This window comes from Rana temporaria, chromosome 6 (assembly GCF_905171775.1).
Source record: "Rana temporaria chromosome 6, aRanTem1.1, whole genome shotgun sequence".
In the NCBI taxonomy this organism is placed as follows: domain Eukaryota; kingdom Metazoa; phylum Chordata; class Amphibia; order Anura; family Ranidae; genus Rana; species Rana temporaria.
The window spans coordinates 121,178,879-121,201,863 of record NC_053494.1 but is presented as its reverse complement, the minus strand read 5'-3'; the positions used below and the strand labels follow the sequence as shown (position 1 = coordinate 121,201,863).

The window sequence follows — 22,985 nt, the reverse complement described above, 5'->3', positions numbered from 1 at the left end:
GAATGCGAGCAGGCAGGTAAGTATATTGTATTACATTAGAAACATTGAATGTCTCTTCTGCAATAAAGAGCCTGCCTATTCAAAAGTTTTTTTTTTTTTTTTTTTTTTTCAACTTTAGGCCTCGTACAGACGGACAGACTGTACGCTGAAAATGGTCCGCCGGACCGTTTTCAGCGGACATGTCCGCCCGGAGATTTCTGTCTGATGGTTGTACACACCATCAGACAGAAATCCGTGCGTAAACAATACGCGGGGACGTGGCCGCGCCGTCGCCGCGACGATGACGCGGCAACGTGGGTGGCCCTGGAAGTTCAAAGCTTCCACGCATGGGATGCCGGCCGATCGGACATGTCCGGTGAGTTTGTACAGACGACCGAACATGTCCGACGGACAGGCTTCCAGCGGACATGTTTCTTAGCATGCTAAGAAACATTTGTCTGCTGCAAAACGATCGGCTGGACAAATGTCCGCTAGAAACCTGTCCGGTTGGCCGAACACACGACCGAACATGTCTGCTGAAACTGGTCCGCGGACCAGTTTCAGCAGACATGTTCGGTCGTGTGTACAAGGCCTTAGTTTCACTTTAAATGGATTAAAGATTTGGAAGCTGCAATAGAATACATTTGTGTTGTTATGTTTATCATCACTTTAAAATAAAAGTTACTATAATTCAGTGAATTATTCCATGGGTCGTGACTAATCACAAACAGCTCTGAAAGTTGAAGGAGGGAAGATTGGTGTGGTACTTTAAATGCATTTTTAAACCTTCCTACCTGTACACTGATCATATAGTTTTATGGTGTAATTTGCTGCCCTGTACTCACAGTCTATCAGAGTAAATCTTCACATGGCTGTGTCAGAAATTTGTGTTTGTGCTCAAACAGGGGACATGCCGTGTGGCACTGCACAGGCTAATGTTTGTAAATCTAAATTTCCCTGTGAAGAAACTAAATATCTCAAAATCTCCATGTCTTTCAGGCTAGTGTTCTTCTAGTCCAGTAACTAGATCTGACATGGATACAAGCAGGCAGAGCAATGAAGACAAAGAGATGTGCTTTGATCACATTAGCACTCCAATGATTGTGAGGCAACGGAGAGGAAATAGTGAGGCATGGATTGCTACCCAGAAAAAGAAGTTGCCTGTACCTTTGGCAAATAAGGACAAGCTTGGTGAATGAATATATGGAAATACAGTAGGGGAACTGATCAGCAATGACACAGCAATGACACAATAAACTGCAGCTACAGCATATGAGCCCACCATTACAAGTAAAGGCAAACAAACAACACAGGGCATTTAACTACACTCACGGCCAGTTCACACCAAAAAGATTGGTGCACATTCCATAGTGGAGGTTATGTCACCATGTGGGATCAGAATTAGCAGGAGGTGATATAGAGATTATATATATATATATATATATATATATATATATATATATATATATATATATATATATATATATATATATATATATATATTACAGGGCTCGACAAATCCCGGTCGCCAGGGCGACTAGAAATAGCGTCCTGGCGACTTGGCTTGGAAGGTGGGCAAAATGTTTTACAATTTTTTTGTGAAGTCCCCAGCTCTTCCTTGTGTGAACTGGCACCATCTGGTGGTGGCCCTTGGTATTACAAGTTAAGCATTACAAGTTAAACAGCAATTCTAATGTCATTTTCACTATTTTCACTGCCATCTTCTTCCCTCTAATTGGAACCCCCAAACATTATATATATTTTTTATCCTAACACTCTAGAGAATAAAATGGCGATTGTTGCAATACTTTCTGTCATGCCGTATTTGCGCAGCGGTATTACAAGTGCAATTTTTTGGGAAAAAATTACACTTTTTTTAATTAAAAAATAGGACACCAGTAAAGTTATGCCCATTTTGTTTTAATATTATGAAAGATAATGTTACGCCGAGTAAATTCATACCCAACATGTCACGCTTCAAAATTTCGTCCACTCGTGGAATGCCGACAAACTTTTACCCTTTAAAATCTTCATAGGCGACGTTTAAAAAAATCTACAGGTTGCATGTTTTGAGTTACAGAGGAGGTCTAGGGCAAGAATTATTGCTCTTGCTCTACCAATCGTGACGAAACCTCACATGTGTGGTTTGAACACCGTTTACATATGCGGACGCTGCTCATGTATGTGTTCGCTTCTGCGCGCAAGCTCGTCGGAACGGGGTGCATTTTCTGGCTCCTAACTTTTTTAGCTGGCTCCTAGATTCCAAGCAAATTTGTCAAACACTATATATATATATATATATATATATATATATATATATACACACACACACACACACGACACCATTAAAGCTTGTGTGTCAATGTATACAGACAGTAGGCTTCTAGCAGAATTTGGGAGCTGCCACATTTAGGCGAGCTTCAACTTTCCTCTCCTGAACAAGGAAGAATTGCGTTCAGGGTAGGAAAGTTTTGACCGCCAGCCACACGATAATGTGGTAAAAACACAACAAAACCAAAGACACAATGTGCAGCGTTTTGCGGAGGTTAATGTAGGTCAGTGTACATCAAGCCTTAGTTGATCTGGAGGGGTAAACCGTTATACCACTCATGTAGAAAGTCACTTTGGTAGAAATTATCATAGCAGATGCCTTTGCCCCTTGGCAGAGTGCCTTACTCTCAGGAATTGTTCCTAATTAATAGGGATATTGGCTAGGGTAGGAGTCAATTATTAAAAATAAGAACTGATAGGAGACAAATGGATAAAATATGAAACTCAAAAAAGACAGTCATAAATATAACTTCAGCTCTCTGACCAAACAAGACAACAGGATTGTAAATCTATCTTAACCACTTCAGCCCTGACCATTTGGCTGGCCAAAGACCAGAGCACTTTGATCACCTCTGGTTTTTATTTTTTGCGCTATAAACAAAAAAAAAAGCAACCATTTTGAAAAAAAAGCAATATTTTTTTTTTACTTTTTGCTATAATAAATATCCCAAAAAAAAATTTTTTTTTTCCTCAGTTTAGGCCGATACATATTCTTCTACATAGTTTTGGTAAAAAAAGTAAAAAAAAATCCAATAAGCGTTTATTGATTGGTTTGCGCAAAAGTTATAGCATCTACAAAATAGGGGATAGTTTTATGGCATTTTTATTAATATATATTTTTTTTTTACTAGCAATGGCAGTGATCAGAGATTATTGTGACTGTAACATTACGGCAGACACATCGGACACCTTTGCCGATATTTTGGGACCATTCACATTTACACAGCGATCCGTGCTATAAATATGCACTTATTACTGTGTATATGTGACTGGCAGTGAAGGGGTTAAGCAGGATAGGGGCACTAAAGGGGTTAAGAGTGTCCTATCGACGTGTTCTAACTGTAGGGGGGCTAAGCTACGCGTGACACGACACTGATCACCGATCCCGATTACAGGGAGCTATGATCAGTATCCTGTCACTAGGAAGAATGGAGAAATGCTTGTTTACATTAGCATTTCCCCATTCTTCCTCTCTATGAGACGATTGCGGGTAACCCTGCGGACATCGAGGCCATAAGACCCGCAATCACACTCACGGAGCTTGCGGCGTGCGCACCCACAATGCCGCGTCTTAAAGGCGACGTACAGATATGTTAATATGCCTGTATGTGACATTCTGCCGACATATATCGGTGTGAGCCGGTCAGCAATCGGTTAATAATATAGTTAAACAGTTGTATGTTAAAGTATAACTAAAGCCAAAATGCTTTTTTCCATTTTGGATGGCGTAGGGAATGGTGAACCCACTTTATGGGGGCTTTTTATTTTACCTTTCTGTAGACACAACAAGAAGTGGGAGAAAATCTCATCAAAGCCAGAAAAATGCATTAAACAGCTGTCAAAGGAACAATCAAAAGATTCCCTCTGTGATCCTGTTCTGGTGGCAACTCAAATGTTGTCACCCAGGACAAATCTCGCCAACAGGGGCACAGTCAATATTAAAAACACAAGAGGAGTTCTTATGCCTCATCACTCTAACCAAAACTAAAATAAAAGTTTTGGCTTTAGATACACTTTGAAATGACTGCACTATTGGTGACAGTACAGAAGACTACACAATGACAGTTGTAAACAGACAGAAAGGTAGAAGTTACATGAATGTACCTGTGAAGAAGCAGATAATAATTGATGAGAGGAAGAATGCATGATCTGGTGCTTTGTTAAACTGCAATATCACCTTGGTAATAATTGTCATGGCAGATGTATTTTCCCCTTAGCTAGAGGGGAAGCGATTTATTTTTTTATTAATAATTTAACCACTTGACCTCTGGAATGTTTTACCCCCTTCATTGAACAGGGCATTTTTTGCTATTCAGCACTGTGCTATTTTAACTGGCAATTGCTCAGTCATGCAATACTCTACCCAAATAAAATTCTCTAATTTCTGTTAAAAAACATATCCAATTAAACCAAATGTCTGCATAAAGCTAGGCCAAAATGTATTCTGCTACATGTCTTTGGTGGGGAAAAAATCCTGCATCTAACACTGCTTTTTTGGGGACACTATACAGTTATGGACATGTAGAGTTCTAAACGTGATCAAGATCCGTGCATACACTATACTAGTAATGGCGGTGACATTGATTTATAGTATAACTATGATAGTGTGGTGGAAAATTGTGTGCTAACTGGCACTGCCTGGGAGGGACACTAACTGACATAGTGACACTGGCTGGGTGACAAGGCATTCAAAGGGTTAACTGGAGGGCAATCAAGGTGTTAAATGCACCTAATAAGTGTATGCAAGTGTATATGTGCTGCTTTTACTCACCCAAAATCTGTCTAGTCTCTCTCACTGAATGAAAAGAGCTCAGGGAGGAAGAAACCAGACAGATTATATGGGGTAGATCCACAAAGAAATTACGCCAGCGTATCTCTTGATACGCCGCGTAATTTCAAATTTTGCGTGTCGTATCTTTGTTTTGGTATCCACAAAACAAGATACGACGGCATCTGTGTTAGATCCCACAGGCATACGCCTTAGTACTCCGTTGGATCTAAGATGCAATCTTCCGGCGGCCGCTAGGTGGCGTTTCCGTCGTATTCCACGTCGAGTATGCAAATTAGCTATTTCCGACGATCCACGAACGTACGAGCGGCCGTCGCATTCTTTTATGTCGTTTCCGTTCGGCTTTTTTCGGCGTATAGTTAAAGCTGCTATATGGTGGCGTACTCAATGTTAAGTATGGTCATCGTTCCCGCGTCTAATTTAAAAAATGTTACGTTGTTTGCGTAAGTCGTCTGTGAATGGGCTGGACGCCATTTACGTTCACGTCAAAACCAATGACGTCCTTGCGACGTCATTTAGCGCAATGCACGGCAGGAAATTTTAGGGACGGCGCATGCGCAGTTCGTTCTGCGCGGGGACGCGCTTAATTTAAATGAAACATGCCCCCTAGCCGCCGCATTAGAATTCCGCGCCCTTAAGCCGCAAAAGATACACTACGCCTCCGTAACTTACGGCGCAAATTCGTTGAGGATTCAAACCAACTCAAAGTAAGTTACAGCGGCGTAGCGTATCTGACATATGCTGCGCCCGGCGCAGATCTATGTGGATCTGGCCCTGTGTGTTTAGTTTACACACAGAGGTCTGTGCTGTGATAGGTCACAGCCAAGCTACAGGGATACAGCCAAAATCATTGGCTGTAACCACCTGACAGACTCGCACTATGCCAATCATAGCACAGATCAACAGCTGTGCACGCCTGAAAACCAGGAATTAAGCTGTGAAGTACCTGTATGTCGCCTAACCTGAAGCTGCCACCCGCAGAAAGTGTACTGAGGGTGGACAGCAAGTGGTTAAAGAACAACTTAACCTAATATACATTTACCAGCAAGATATATCAATCTATAAATATTACCTGAACATAAATCGGGCCTTCTGTGATTTCATATGGTCACCTTGCCAGCTCAGCTCTTTCTGACCATCTGTAGATATGGAGGTCGGACCCTAAAAGTGTGAGAAGTCTATTAAAACAATAGCTGATATCGATAGTTGGCATATATATCAAATGAGTAAACTCTGTAGTCTAGTTTAAATACATATTTCAGCATGTACATGAATAAAACACAAAAGTAATAGCACTTTAAAATTAAACTTATATTAGATAAGATTACAGGACTTTTACAAAGAAATGCACGAAAAACAGTTATTTTTTTCCTTAAACTGCGATTAAGCCTAAACTGTAGCTCAGAACATACTGCAATATAAAATATATATATATATATATATATATATATATATATATATATATATATATATATTTTTTTTTTTTTTTTCATGTGAAAAGGTAAGTATGCCCCGTGGAATTGGTTGCCTTTTTTAACATAATTGAACAGGTGAACATTAGATCTTATGCCTACAGATAAAGGTGACATGTGAACATAAAATTGGCATGGTCTACTTATATTCATATAAAATATATATATATATATATATATATATATACCGTATTTATCGGCGTAAAACACGCACAGGCGTATAACACACACCCTAACTTTAAGAGGGAAGTTTCAGGAAAAGAAAACTTTCCACAACCCCCTGTGTATAACACGCAGACACAGTTTACCCTCTATTTTCAGGGTAAAAAAGTGAGTGTTATACGCCAATAAATACAGTATATATTATTTAGGATTTATATAGTGCCAACAGTTTGCACAGTGCTTTACAACATTGGGGCAGACAGTACAGTTCCAATACAATACAGGAGGGACCAGAGGGCCCTTCTCTTTAGAGCTTACAATCCAGAAGGGAGGGTCAAGTGAAACAAAAGGTAATAGCTGTGAGGGATGATCAGATGGAGAAAATTAAAATACAGTTAGGTGGGGGTAGGATAGGTTTATCTGAAGAGGTGGGTTTTCAGGGATTTTCTAAAAACTAATAGAGTAGGAGATAATCGGAAAGATTGGGGTAAGGAGTTCCATAGAATTGGTGGGGCTCTTGAAAAGTCCTGGAGGCAATGATGGAGCTAGGGAGCAGGAGGTCTTGAGAAGAACAATTAGGTTGGCATTTTAAAACTAGGTCAGTCATGTAGCTGGGGGCAGAGTTGTGGATGACTTTGTAAGTAGTTGTTAGTATTTTGAATTAAATTTGTTGGGTGAGCAGAAGCCAGTGGAGGGATTTACAAAGAGGAGTAGCAGACACAGAGCCGTTGGTAAGGGGGATGAGTCTGGCAGCAGCATTCATGGTTGATTGAAGGGGGGTGGACTATGTAGAGGTAAGCCAATGAGGAGGGAGTTGCAGTAGTCAAGGTGAGAGATGACCAGGGAGTGAATTAAGAGCTTTGATGTGTCATTAGTTAGAAAGGCATATTTTGGAGATGTTGCGGAGGTTGAGGCGGCAAGATTTGGACAGTGATTTGACATGGGGCTTAAAGGAGAGTTCAGAGTCCAGGATTACAGCTAGGACCTTGGCATGCAAGGATGGTCCATTGATTTTGACAGAGAGATCAGGAGAAGAGGCACGTGGAGGAGGAAAAATTATAAGTTTGGTTTTGGATCGCTTAAGTTTGAGGAAGTGGTGTGACATCCAGACTAATATATCTGAGAGTAAATTAGTGATACATGAGGAGACTGAAGGAGTGAGCTGAGGGGTAGAGAAATAGATTTGGGTGTCGTCAGCGTAGAGGTGGTATTGGAAGCCATGAGAGGCTATCAGCTGACCCAGAGAGGAGGTGTATATTGGAAAAAAGAGAGGTCCAATAACAGAACCTTGGGGGACCCCAACAGAGAAAGGAAGAGGAGAGGATGAGCTAGAATTGTAATGCTAGTGGTGTGGTTCGATAAGAAGAGAACCAGTGAATAGTAAAGTCACAGAGACCAAAGGTCTGCAGATTATTCATGTGGAGAAAGCACTGCACTAAATTTACTAAAACTTTAAATCCATGAAATTAGAACCAGGCATTCCAGATTGGGTGCCAGTGATTAGAACATTCTTAGGAATTAGCAAAATTCATATCAGACCCTTATCTGAGCACGCAGCCCAGCAGGTCAGAAAAGGCTGTGGGGACGAGTGAGCGCACCCCCTCCTGAACCATACTAGGATACATGCCCTCAACATTGGGGGTGGGCACTTAGGGGAAATATCTCCCTCATTTGCATATGTGCATAGAAAATCAATGGGAGTGGAAAAAGTGTGCTTGTAAGACCCATGCGCAAATACGGTGTGACAGAAAGTATTGCAATGGCTGCCATTTAATTCTATGGTGTGTTATATATATATTTATATATATATATATATATATATATATATATATATATATATATATATATATATATATATATATATATATATATATATATATATATATATATATATATATATATATATATATTTTCTATTTGGGGGATATTTATATATATGTATATATATATATATATATATATATATATATATATATATATATATGGGTCGAAACAACTAATTGATTAATCAACAACTAATTGATTATGAAATGAATTGATTACAATTTTCATAATCGATTAATCGGGCAGTAACATAATGGGATTAAAAAAACTAAAATTAGCCCTTTATAGTACAAAAAAGAAAATTGCTACTGTAATTATTACTTCCACTGTCCCACAGTAGCGATTATTTGCTCTTTTTGTACTTATTTTTGTTTTTTTAACCCCATTATGTTACTAAACATCTCAGGCCTGGGTTCACACCTCTGTTTTCTGGTGCTTTTTGCAGAAACACACTACAGTTAATTTATATGTTTTCCTATGGGACACGTTCACATCCATGATTTTTTTTCAGCTGCTGCGTATTTGGAAAGGGCAAGGACTTTTTAACGCAAAACGGTGCTATTTTGTTTTTTTTGGTTCAATATACTTCAATGGAGAAGTGTTTTGTAATCAACAAATTGGGCCAAAAAAAAATGCATTTTTTTTTTAAGGCTATTATCCGATTACCGTATTTATTCGAGTATAACGCGCACCCGTGTATAACGCGCACCCCTAATTTTCAATTAAAAATCGGTATAAAATCATTGTAATTGCCAAAAATCATTTATGTCCAGCCATGCCCCCTGTATGTCCAGCCATGCCCCCTGTATGTCCAGCCGTGCCCCCTGTATGTCCAGCAGTGCCCCCTGTATGTCCAGCCGTGCCCCCTGTATGTCCAGCCGTGCCCCCTGTATGTCCAGCCGTGCCCCCTGTATGTCCAGCCGTGCCTGCTGTATGTCCAGCCGTGCCCCCTGTATGTCCAGCCGTGCCCCCTGTATGTCCAGCCGTGCCCCCGTATGTCCAGCCGTGCCCCCGTATGTCCAGCCGTGCCCCCTTACCTTTAATCACGCGGGAACATTACAGACAGCGTTCGTTTGAACAGCTGTTTTCCCTGCCACGCATAGACACTCCCCCTCGTTCGCGATTGGACAGATCCGTCCAAGGGGGAGTGTCTACGCGCGGCAGGGAAAACAGCTATTCAAACGAAAGCTGTCTAATGTTCCCCCGCGCCGAGTGATTAACGTTGTAGCGGCATTTGTGGCTTCGGTGGCGGCGGCGGTAGCAGCGGCGTGTGCAGCGGCGGTAGCAGCGGCGTGTGCGGCGGCGGTAGCGGCGGGGGGGACAAAGTCCTCGAGTATAACGCGCACCCAAACTTTGAACTTTTTTTTGGGTATAAAATTTTGTGCGTTATACTCGAATAAATACGGTAATCAAAACAACAATCGGCCAACTAATTGATTATGAAAATAATCGTTAGTTGCAGCCCTAATATATATGCAAGGAGTCAAATGTGGCTTTGTTCACTGGCATTAACTGCCACACTTACAGACTCTGGGCTATTTCTGGAGTTACATTTATAAAACATCACTCCTGAAAGAGGCATTAGTGTAGTGGTTAAAGTAAATACAATAAATAAAACAAATTTAGTTGAAATGTACCAATAAGTGAAAAAACTATGAGCAGTCTTTAAAAATTTAAAAATGGCTATTAAGGGGGGGGGGGGGAGTAGTCTACCCAACATATGCAATCCACCCTATTTAAATTCTCAGTCCACAGTAAACACTTATTGACTTAACTTAAAAAAAAAAAAAAAAAAGATGAATAATGCCACTTAATACTCTGTCTTTCCTCTCAAAAAAATGTGCCACAGAGACCTTTGTAGGCAATAAACTAAAAGGACTGGAAATGAGAATGACAGTATCTGCCAATAAGCAATACATTATCTGTTTTTATCCTGTTTGCCTTATTGGGAAGGTATGTCCCAAACACTGAAGACTACTGACAGCAGATGATGCATTAGCTTTAATGTACTTTACTCAGGCCTCTATGGCACTAATGTAAATACTACCAAATCTATAAAAGACATTGTGCCTGAAGAGGTCACTTCTGAGATGTTTGTAACTGGAAAACGTAACTCTCGAGATGGCACAGTGACAAAAGAATTGATACAGAGTACTTTGTACTGGATATCTTCCTTCAGTGTAACTAAATGTTAGCATATTTGATGGGATACTGTAATGAATGCCATCAGGCTAATGCCACTATTTACACCCTGATTAATGATGGCACCATTCAGTCCCAATAATTTCTCACTTAGATGATTAATAGTTACTGTGTGAGACAATGATAAGTGCATCAAACAGGCCCTGAAACTTTTCATTATTCTGACAACATTGTAGTTTTAATTTAAGCCTTTAAAGCGGTATTAAACCCAAAAGCAAACATTTATAAGATTCCAGCTTACTAATTCTTAGATGTGTTGGTTGTATTTGTTTTCTTTTTTTGGCTTTCTTCTGTTTTTGCTTTGTGATTTGACCAGTAAGTCTGTTGTTTTTCAAAAGAACAAGCCCTCAGTTTTAGGGATAAGACAAACCATTTAACACTAGCAGGGGGCTTACAATGATCAGCTTTTATTTATTCATATAAAACGTATTCCAAAAGGAAAAATGGTTTGCTGTAAATGATTATAAAGTGTTAACTGGCGTTTGGCGTCTATGTGTTAGTTTATTTAAATCTGCTAGTACATCTAAGGCCCCGTACACACGGTCGGACCAAACCGATGAAACTGGCCCGTCGGACCGTTTTCATCGATTCACCTCTGAAGTGGCCGTACGGCCTGATATGTGTAAACACCATCAGTCCAAAAACTGATCGGGTCAGAACGCGGTGACGTCTAACACACGACGTGCTGAATAAAACGAAGTTCAATGCTTCCAAGCATGCGTCGACTTGATTCTGAGAATGCCCGGGTTTTGAACCGATGCTTTTCTGTACTAACCATCGGTTTGGTCCGATGGGGCAGCGGTCCATCGGTTCGGTTTTGAAGCATGTTTAGAAATTTTGGACCGAAGGAAACCAGACCGATAGCCTATACACCCGGTCGGTTTGGTCCGCTGAAAATTAACTTCGGTTCAGTCTCATCGGACCAAACCGACCGTGTGTACGGGGCCTAACACACTCTTCCCCCCCAGACTGACAATGCTGCTGTCCTAAGGAGCCCCTGTGTTGCTTAAACTCTACTGCCGCGTACAGATGATCGGACAGTCTGACAACAAAACTGTGGATTTTTTTTCCAGTGGATGTTGGGTCTAACTTGTCTTGCATACACACGGTCACACAAATGTTGTCGTAAATTACGAACGTCAAGAACGGGGTGATGTACAAGACATACGACGAGTTGAGAAAAATTAAGTCCAATAGGCAGTGTGGCTCTTTTGCTTGATTCCGAACATGCGTGGAATTTTGTGCGTCGGAATTGTGTACACACGATCGGAATTTCTGACAACAAAACGTGTCGGAATATTTGAGAACCAGCTCTCAAATTTGTGTTGTCGGAAATTCCAACAGCAAATGTCCGATGGAGCCTACACACAGTCTGAATTTTCAACAAGCTCCCATTTAAACATTTGTTGTCGGAAATTCTGATCGCGTGTACGCGGCATAATACAGGAAGTGTGTTACTGGTCAGATCACCAGGTGAAAACACAGGGAAAAAAAATAAAAAAAAGGCAAATTAATGCAACCACCACATTTAGCAGCAATATATTACATGTTTTGTTTTGCTTTGTTTTTTGGGTTGAATACTGCTTTAAATGTTCACAAACAGCATATATACAGATGTAAATATTTCACCATATGTTTAATTTACTAGGCATTTCCCATAACCACAGATTTTGCTTACATTTTTATTTATTTGTTTTTTTAATTTAGAAAAAAATTATAATACAAAACAATCAAAAACACAGGTAGTATTCCAAAAATGTGCACATGAAATAACATTAAAAATACCCAGGGATTCCATATTCCCCACAATATACAGTTGAGCTCATAGGTTAACATACCCTGGCAGAATTTATGATTTCTTGGCCATTTTTTTAGAGAATATGAATAACAAAAAAAAAAAAATATTTCACTCATGGTTAGTGTTTGGCTGAAGTCATTTATTATTAATCAACTGTGCTTACTCTTTTTAAATCATAATCACAACAGAAACTACCCAAATGACCCTGATGAAAAGTTTACATTATTAAAGTTAACCATCCTCTCACCAGTGATCGGTTTGTTTGTAATTAGTGTGTATGTGTGTAACAAGGGTCAATGAGTTTCTGGACTCCTGACAGACCGTATACAAAGATATCCAAGGGATTGAGAATGCCAATCAGCAGTGTTCAAACTCTAATCAAGAAGTGGAAAATAAGGGGTTCTGTTGAAACCAAATTGCGGTCATGTATACAAACTAAAATGTCAGCCACAACAGCCAGGAAAATCATTTGGGATGCAAAGAAAAACCCACAAATAACTTCAGGTGAAATACATGACTCTCTGAAACAGTGGTGGTTCGTCCATAGAGGGCGCTGGAGCGCCGCCCCCTCTGGCTCTGCACCGCCACTGAGTCTAATAACATAGATTCATGCATTGCAGTGGCGACGAAGGGCACAGTGACATCAATGGGCACAGTGGCGACAATAGGCACAGTGGCGACAATGGGCACAGCAACATGAATGGACACAGTGGCGACCAATTAAAGGGCACTGTGACATCAATGGGCACAGTGGCGACAATGGGCACAGTGGTGACAATTGATGGCACAGTGGCTGTGTTTAATGGCATGGCACAGTGGTGACAATTGATGGCACAGTGGCTGTGTTTGATGGCATGGCACAGTGGTGCGAATTGATGGCACAGTGGTGTGAATTGATGGCATAGTGGCTGTGTTTGATGGCATGGCATAGTGACTGCATTTGATGGCATGGAACAGTGGTGACAATTCATGGCACAGTGGCTGCGTTTGATGGCATGGCATAGTGACTGTGTTTGATGGCATGGAACAGTGGTGACAATTGATGGCACAGTGGCTGCATATGATGGGCACAGTGAGGCTGCTTTTTTTTTTTTCCGTTTGCACCCCCCCCAAAAAAAATTTGAGCACCAGACCCCACTGCTCTGAAAACATTTGGTGTGGCTGTTTACAGATGCACAAGGAGGCACTTGAAGAAAGATGGGCTGCATGATCGAGTTGCCAGAAGAAAGCCATTACTATGCAAATGTCACAAAGTATCCTGCTTATATGCCAAACAGCACAGAGACAAACATTTAAACCTTCTGAGAAAGTCATTTGGAGTGATGAGACCACAATCTAAAGCTTTTTGCGCACAAATATAAAAACACTACTTTTGGAGAGGAGTCAACAAGGCCTATGATGAAAGGTACATTACTCCTACTGTGAAACACGGAGGTGGATTACTGATGTTTTTGGGATGTGTGAGCTACAAAAGGCACAGGAAATTTGGTCACAATTGTTGATAAGATGAATGCAGTATGTTATCAAAAAATACTGAAGGAAAATTTGCATTCATCAGCCAGGAAGCTGCACATTGGGATGTACTTAAACATTCCAACGTGACAATGATCCAAAACACACAGCAAAGTTGACCGGTCATTGGCTACAGCAGAATAAAGTGAAGGTTCTGGAGTGGCCATCTCAGTCTCCTGACCTCAACATCATTAAACCACTCTGGGGAGATCTCAAAACGCAGAGGCTTTTTGCCAAGAGGAACAGGCAGCTTTTTCATCTGAAAAGATAAAGAGACTCATCCTCAAATACCACAAGACTTCTATCTGTCATTGATTGTAGCCTAAAGTCCACCCAACCTCTTCACCTACATGGTTACCAGAGCCGTATGCTGAAAAACAGCTCCACACCATGATATTACCACCTCCAAACTTCACCGTTGGTATTGTATTTTTGGGGTGATGTGCAGTTTCATATGACCTCCAAACATAGTGACCAGACTATAGTTTCCCAATATTTCACAGGCTTGTCTAAATGGTGTGTAGCATACTCTAAAAAAGCTTTTACGTTATTTTCCCTCAGCAATGGAGTCTTTGCATAAGGGCATGGCGGTTGAGTGCAGTAATTATTGTTGTCTTTGAAACAATGTTGCCTGCCAATTCCAGGTCTTTCTGAAGCTCTCCACAAGTGGTCTATGGCTCTTAAACAACTCCAGTTTATGGTGAAATGATCTTCTTCCTCATTCCAGATTATGGCCCCAACAGTGCCCACTGGAACATTCAGAAGTTTAGAAATCCTTCTGTAACCAACGGCATCAGTATGTTTTGCAACAATAAGGTTGCAAAGGTCTTGAGAGAGTTTGTTGCTTTTACCTATCATAAGAGGTTTCTTGAGTGACACTTTGGTAATGAGACAGCTTTTAATAGGCCATCAGTTGAGACCAGCTGATATTAATTTGTACTGACAGGGGCCGGATTGCTTTCTAACTAGTGATAGACTGCAGCTGGTGTCTTGGGTCCCCATGCCTTTTTGCACTTTCCTTTCTTTATGTGTCCAATAGTTTTTTTATGGACGGTTACCGACATGTTGTGAAAATTTCATGTCAATTGCACCTTTAGAAATATATTTACCTAGAAAAAATGTGCTGTGTTCAATACTAATTTCACCTGAGGTATATATATATATATATATATATATATATATATATATATACATATACACATATAAATAAATTACACACACACACATAAAACTATACCACACTTTTAGGCACGGGCAATATACATTTCCAGGTGAAAAGCATAATAGGGGCTCTTGATGGTAATGGTTTGCTGCTGATCATAGGTTTAATCACCTGAAGTAGTTTTACGCTATTCATTGCTGTGCTAAAGAGATGATTTTTTTTTATAACTGTACATCTGAGAGGGCTGTTAAACTGAGCTCACACATTGTCCTCTTGGTGATTTCTGTAAGATATTGACACAGAATAATGCAAAAGCACTACAGCTGTTATCTACCAAATAATGAAGATAACTCGCTAAATTGAATGGCTAAGAGGAAAGTCATGGAAATGCATCTGTGGTCTTCAAAAAGAGGCATTTTAACCATCTGTCCATTTAAGTAATTTTCAGAAAAACATGCTGTAAAATATTTTTTATGGTGATCTAGAGTAAAATAAGGTAGGTGGAAAACAGCTTAATAGATCTAACATATAACACATACACGAAAGGTCTTGAAATTCATGCCTGGGAATCTTTTGTATTAATTTAGCTTGATATATTATATTATTTCTGTATTACTAGATAATTTGAACACAGAGGAAAAAAATATATAATTAGCTTGTGTGGGTAATAGGTAACAAGGAGTTACTTCTCTGCACAGATATTTTTTTAGTAAAGTTCTTGGTTTAGACTGCAGTGGATCAAGCCATCACACGTTCCAGGCTCTTTGTGTTTAACAATAACAGCTATTTTTCTAGAAGGCAAGCTATTCGATCTAGCAGAGATCAAGAAGCTTTAAAAGCGGAGCTCTTGCCGGGTAAAGTTAGGCAATCATAAAGAAAGAAACTAATAATGTGCTGACTAGACCATTATGAGAGTCTTAAAATTACAACTATAGAGTTGGTAATATATATTTTTTTTTTTACTGAACTTTTAGAATAATGTTTTTCAGTTTTTAAAATTGTGTTTATTTGTGTCCTTTACCAAACAGCACCATATTGCTTCTACAAAAAAATAGCACAAGAACCAGCTCCCAGATTTTACAAGGTTTATGCCTATTATACTATGATGAAATCATCAAATTCTTTACTGAGCTCTCAAAATTCATGTTTTACAAGAAGAATATAATTAAACCTCTGGCATATAATGTATATACCACCCTTTCCAAAAAGTGTCTACAAAAACTTTACCCAAGTAAATAGGTTAAAAGCTGACTGTTGTTCAGTCACTCATATTTCATTGGTGAAAGAAATTAAGAATCTGGTTGTAATGGATAAGAGTTTATTTATTTTATTTTTGAAAAAAAAAATGATTCAACAGTTTATTTTCTGCACGTATTATTCACTTCCATCTAAGTGTGTTGAATTCATCCTAACTACCTGAATTCACTAGCTGTTTGACTGTGTCTGACATTATATAACATACAATTCATATACACTATATTACAAAAAGTATTGCCTTTACATGCACATGAACTTTAATGGCATCTCAGTCTTAATCTGTAGGGTTCAACATTGAGTTGGCCCACCCTTTGCAGCTATACCAGCTTAAACTCTTCTATGGGAATGTTTGACCATTTTTCAAGAAGCGCATTTATGAGGTCAGACACTGATGTGAACGAGAAGACCTGGCTCGCAGTCTCTGCTCTAATTCATCCCAAAGTGTTCTATCGAGTTGAGGTCAGGACTTTGTGCAGGCCAGTCAAGTTCCTTCACCCCAAACTCACTCCTCAATGTCTTTGGTCGCGTACACACGGTCGAACATGTCCGCTGAAACTGGTCCACGGACCAGTTTCCGCGGACATGTCCGACCGTGTGTACGGCCTAGCGGACAGGTTTCCAGCGGACAAAAGATTCTTAGCAAGCAAAGAAACTTGTCTGCTGGAAACATGTCCATCGGACATGTCCGATGGTTAGTACACCTAATCGGTTATGACGTGTAACCAGCGTCCCGAAATCCTGGGCATGCGTCAAATTGATTTGACGCATGCGTGGAAGCATTGCACTTCCGTGTTTGAGAACGTTGGTGTCTTCTATGTCACCGCGTTCTCTGTCCGCAGGGATTTTGGTCTGATGGTGTGTACACACATCAGACCAAAAGCTCCCAGGAGACATGTCCGATGAAAACGGTCCGCGGACCGTTTTTATCGGACATGTCTCCTCGTGTGTACGGGGCCTTAATGGACCTTGTTGCTTCCAGGAGTACTATATTTCACAGTCACCTACTTTATCCTCACAAGGCATAGACCTATATTGATCTTGGTCAGGTTTTCCTGCCTATTCTCATCAGAAAGGCAATATTTAACCATTCTCTGAAGACAAATTAGATGTGGCCTTGAAGTCCACCAGAATCTATAAAGCCCCCAGTCCAGACAGTTTCACTCCCCTATGCTATAAAATGTCCAACAACCTACCATTCCCCAAAGCCTGCAAATCTATACTACAAGATCATATATTCCCTGCCAACTCAGTGAGATGCTTCATCACCATCATTTCAAAAGAGAGCAAAAACCCAACTTAGTTTTCTAACTACCAGCCCATTTCATTTTCAAAAATTGTACTTTATCTTTTTTTAGTAACATCCTAACCAATAATCCAACATATCATTCACCCAGCTCAAGCAGGCTTTGTGCCCAGAGAAAGCATAAATGATACTACCAGGGCCCTAAAAACAATACACATGACACACACCAGTACAATTCTAACCATTGATGTCTAAACTGATGCCAAAAAAAGGCATTTGATTAGAGAAATCTGAGGCTTTTCAAAGCCAACCTAAACCACATAAGAAGAGTGAAAATAGATTGATGCCATATATTCTCCTCCCTCAATGAGTCAAGATAAAGGACTCCATTTCAGACTCCTTCACTACAACCAATGGAACTTGTGAGGGCTTACCTTTCTGCTCCCAAATCTTCATTCACCTCCCTAGAACTCAATACAAAGTAGCAGGCTTTATGGATGACCTACTTTGTTTCATTAAACTGAAATCACCCTCCCCAAACTACATACAGATTTTAGAACACATGACTCTCTCTCTCTAATTTCAAGATTAACCTCTAAAATTCTAAGGCACTAAACATTAATATCCCACATCAGACTTCAGCACATACCAATAAACTTGTCATTTAAATCGACCACCTCCAATTTTCAATACCTGGGTATCCACCTTAGCCCAACCATCAAATACATTTCCCCCAACACATTTTTCCACCCTCCTAATGACAATTAGACAGGATGTATGCCGATAAGATTCAGACCTTCACTTGTGCCAAAATTCAATCCATGTATGGCTGGCTTAATGCGCACAACCATGCTCATCCCCAGCAATAACCTGGCTGTTCTTCTCCACCACCTGATTCCCATAGCAAAAAAGAGCTACAAACATTTCCCACTTTTCCACCTGATTAATGCCATGAGGGCATGTATCTACCTGTTCTGGTAATTACCTTAACCACCTTTTCTATCAGCATGTAGATATCAAAAGTACAATACATTAAAATGGTGGAGATCCTCACAGCTGCTCTCAATTAAATGAGGAATCATTTAGAAAAACCTTATTTTACTTGACCAAATGTATCTGCTCTCCTGAATATTGTGAGGCCTTCTCTGACCCTTGACTAACCTAAGTTGAATATGGACATTACCTTCCCTGTCTGAACTTTCTCCACCTCATTGTCACACTACCAGTTTCCCCCTATTGCCACCCCAGTCCCCCTTCTATTTACATTCCAGGTCCCATATCCCCCCCCCCCCAACATGCTACTGATACCCAACAATGCTTTTCACATCACCCCACCCCAAGAAAAGATATAATAGATGAAAGACAGAGAGCAGCATTCTTCATTCTACCTATATATACCAGTAGATGATCCACCCACATAGGCCAATGCCACTGCTTCTCCATAATATTGTATGTGCTTTTGTGTACTCCCTTCTGTTTTTAAAAATGGCAAAATTTGAAGAATTTATTGAAAAAAAAAAAGTATTGAGATACATACAGAAAAAAACAGGCTACTTCTTTAAAATGTCAAGTTTTCAGCCAGACAAATATCTTCCACTTCTTGGTTAGAGTTAAAGAACTCCAAAAATGTAAGTACTTTGAAAAAGTGCTGGTTTATAGGGCTTAAGTACAAGGAGGTGTAAGCCAAGGTGGACCAAACTCTTTAATTTACAATATACAGAGCGCCAAGAATATAGTTATTCCTATAATCCCAATGCTCTACCCAGCAGCTGCACTGCCCACCCTCTCTGCCTTTGTCCATGCATAGAATAGGAAAAGAAAGAAGAAACGGTGCTAAGATTGGAAGCAATCTCGTGAGCCCACAAAAAATTGCCTGAAGCTCAAACGTAAAGCAGTGACTCTTCTGTAAACTACAAAACAGTGGACAAAAATGGAAAAAATAAAGTTGCGCTAAACCTAAAATGTGACAATAAATATCTAATTGATGGATATGAACATAAACAAATAAATTGGCATAAAGCCTCCAAGTATTTAATCATAAAAATAAAAACTTAAAAAAAATATAAAAAAAAACACTCAAATGAAAATGATTTTTTTTTTCGAAATCGTTGTTACGGAGGACCCGGAAGAGCCTTTAATGAATCACAGGCTAATAAAGGCTCTTCCGGGTCCTCCATAATAGGGGACCACAGGGTTCTGGTAAGCAGACAATTTTGTCATATGGTGTTTTTCTTTCGATATCTGAAGAGTGTGGACGTCACTTGTTCAAGGATTTGTGCATGGGTGAATTATTATCACTTGTTGATGTCACAGGCAGACTATTCATTTATGAACTTTATGAATACTTATGGACTTTCATTAACAACAATTTATTTCACACAATTTTTCTCTTTTTTTTTTTTCATTTATGAGTGTTTTTTTATTATTTTTTAAGTTGATTTTCATTACTAATTACTTGGAGGCTTTATGCCAATTGTTTATGTTCATATCCATCAATTAGATATTTACAATTTTAGGTTTAGCGCAATTTTATTTTTTCCATGCATAGAATAGTTTGTATTTTCTGAATTAATTCACATAATGGAAAGTGATTGATGATTTGGCAGGGAGAGAGGGGTGGTGGGCAGAATGGCTGCAAACAACTCTACAGTTTATCGACCCTAATGTCCAGTGTCAAACCACCAAAAGTCTTTAATTGGTGTCTGAGTTAGTGATCAAGAAAATGAAACCTGCATAGCCTAACAAAACGAAGTATATATTCAAATAGCTATTTGATCATTCTTTAAAATTACATATTTGCCTATTAATGCAACAATATGTAAACATATAATTTTAGAAGTGCTGGCCAAATCTCACAGATGTAGATCCAACTGTCTATCTTTTTCAGGGGAACATGGGAACAATGGTTGAATACATGTACAGGCTTTCAATATTCAGACTTCCCAGCCATTGGGTAAGAAAGGCTGGGGAGAACCTGTACATGCAGCAGTTGAAAGAAAAAATAAATAATCTAAAACAAGTCATCTTTGCAAATAATCTACAGGTGCATGAGACCCTTAATACAATACAATATTGATTATGGATTGCCACTAGTTCTATTTTAGATGTCTTAAGAATGTACAAATCACACAGAAGCATAGGTTTCAATATGAAGGTGTGTGCATGCATGAATTGCTGAGCTTAAACATAGTACTATACTTTAAACACAACAGTATACTATAATTTAAAGAGCTGACTGTTTACTTATGTATGGTGTGCTTAGTTAATGCATTATAATAATCATTACAAATTACAAACCCAAGTGCAGAATAAATTTGATCAGGTAATTGTATCAGTTTGGTTAATGTGTGGACACCACATATTATGATTTTGCATTGTATTAAAAGCTTATTAAATAACAGTAATACAAAGTATATTTCAATTTACCTGTAAACTCTTCTACACTGCTGGAAAGTCTTTACAGTATAATCACACCACCTAAGTTGTGATAGCAATGTTCTATGTAAAATGTATTTACAAAGCAAACACAACAAAGCTCTTTTTTTTTACAGACAATACTAATTAAATATAGTTAACAAAAAGAAACAAGGAAAAAAATATAACCCAAACCCCCTTAAAGGGCAGCAGCAATTAGATTTAGAAACAGAGTGCTCTGCGTGCCCTATAACATTGCACAAAATAACCAGCAAATTAATGCTGCATATATGCAGTTCAAATGACAGTACTTTGTAATTTAACACTCTTTGACATGCATGTGTTTCTTTGTTTTTTAAAGATAAAGACATGTAGAGAACAAGCATGCTACTTAGTTGTCTATATTTTTCAGGTATTTTTTTTTTTTTACCAATTCCTAAGGTACATACTAAGGAAGGTTTAAGACCCGGTTCACACAGGGGCGACCTGGAATCTGACTTGAAGTCTCCCCAAGTTGTCCCAAGTTTTGTAGTTGAGAAAATCAATGGAAGTGAATGGAGCCGTCTTAATGTACACTACTGAAGTCGCTCCGACTTCAGAAAAGGTTCCTGTACTACTTCAATCCGACTTGTAGGCAACTTGTACCCATAGATGTCAATGGAAGTTGCCTCAGAAATCTGATCACTGTCTTAACTGAAGCAACAATACAGGAAGATAACATACGTTTCTTAGGCAAACCCCTTCCTCCCACAAAGCTGATTGTTGTTTGATTGGCCACTGGAAAGCCCCCTGTCCTGGAGGCGACTTGAAGTTGCCTTGTACTGTCCCGGAGGCAACTTGAAGTTGCCTTGTAAGTTGCCTGATGATTCACACTCAAGTTGTGTCCAAGTTGCCTCCCAAAGTCGTGCTGGAAGTCGTGTTGCCCTTGTGTGAACCAACTCTAAAGGATAACAATAATAATAAACATCATAATATACGGATACCGCCAGGTTCAATCCTCATTTGAATCTAAATGGCAGCAAAAAGCTGTCAAGTATCTTGGAATCCAAATCCCTACCTCTCTACCCACCCTGATAGATATAAACGATATGTCCCTAATAAGAACCTTGCGAACATGCCTCGAATCTTATGATAAACCGAACATCTCCTGGTTTGGCCGAATGAACGCCGTCAAAATGGACATTCTACCCAAAGTTTTATACGTTTTTCAGGCAATTTTTAACCCACCTCCTTGTGGCTTCTTCCAATCGATCAACAGGGCTATTCGGGACTTCATATGGCAACATAGGAAGTCCAGGATTGGCTTTAACGTTTTAATGTTACCTAAAAGTAGAGGGGGTGCTGCCCTTCCTGACCTATGGCTGTACTTTCACGCTGCATCGTTGATCAGAATAGTCAATTTGGTAGCACGGTTGGTTCCTCCACTAAATTATGGATGTCATTAGAAAATGGCCGAATATCTCCCGACCTCACATCCCTTTCATGGACACACCCGACAGACAGACCCCCCCACAGACCTATTACCCCTTGTGACTTTCACTACGCTGCAAATTTGGGACAACTACCTCCACAAAGGTTTATTATCCTCGAGACCCAGCCCCTTGACTCCATTATTTGATATCAACTCTTTCCCTCCAACTTGTGCTAAATCTAAATTCATTATGTGGCAAAAATTAGAGGCTCTGTTGAGTCATATGCTTCGCGCTGGACAACCGATTCACCTACCAGACATGCTCTCTTCCTGCCACAACTCTTCTATGGCTTGGCTTGAACACACTCAATTAACACACTTTATGCACAAAATATCAAACATCAACGATATGATTAGACCACAGACAGCTTTTGAGTCATTGCTTTCCCAGTCGGACGGACCAGAGCATTCGCTATCCCTGATATATCAGTTACTGGTTCAGGTCTCCTATCCAAACTCACTGTTGTTCCTCTCAAAATGAAAGGGAGATGAATATGTCTCCGGAGGATATGGAGTGGGGAAAAACACTGGCGCTCCCTTTTAAATTATCTATTTAATGCCCAAGAACGGAATTACCGTATTTTCTCCAGGTGGTACCGCTGCCCCATTATTCTACATAGGTTTGATCCTAATGTCTCTGACGTATGTT

The 22,985-nt window shown here is 39.6% G+C and overlaps 1 protein-coding gene across 5 annotated transcripts in view; it reads right to left on the bottom strand.

Annotated features, from left to right (window-relative positions):
* PARD3B (par-3 family cell polarity regulator beta) overlaps positions 1 to 22,985 on the bottom strand; it is a 1,737,215-nt gene that overhangs the window by 1,282,950 nt on the left and 431,280 nt on the right. For all 5 annotated transcript variants that reach the window (XM_040357288.1, XM_040357287.1, XM_040357289.1 and 2 more), the window contains exon 5: positions 5,892 to 5,980. In XM_040357288.1, coding sequence (XP_040213222.1) covers positions 5,892 to 5,980 — 89 coding nt within the window. The remainder of the gene's footprint in view (positions 1 to 5,891; positions 5,981 to 22,985) is intronic.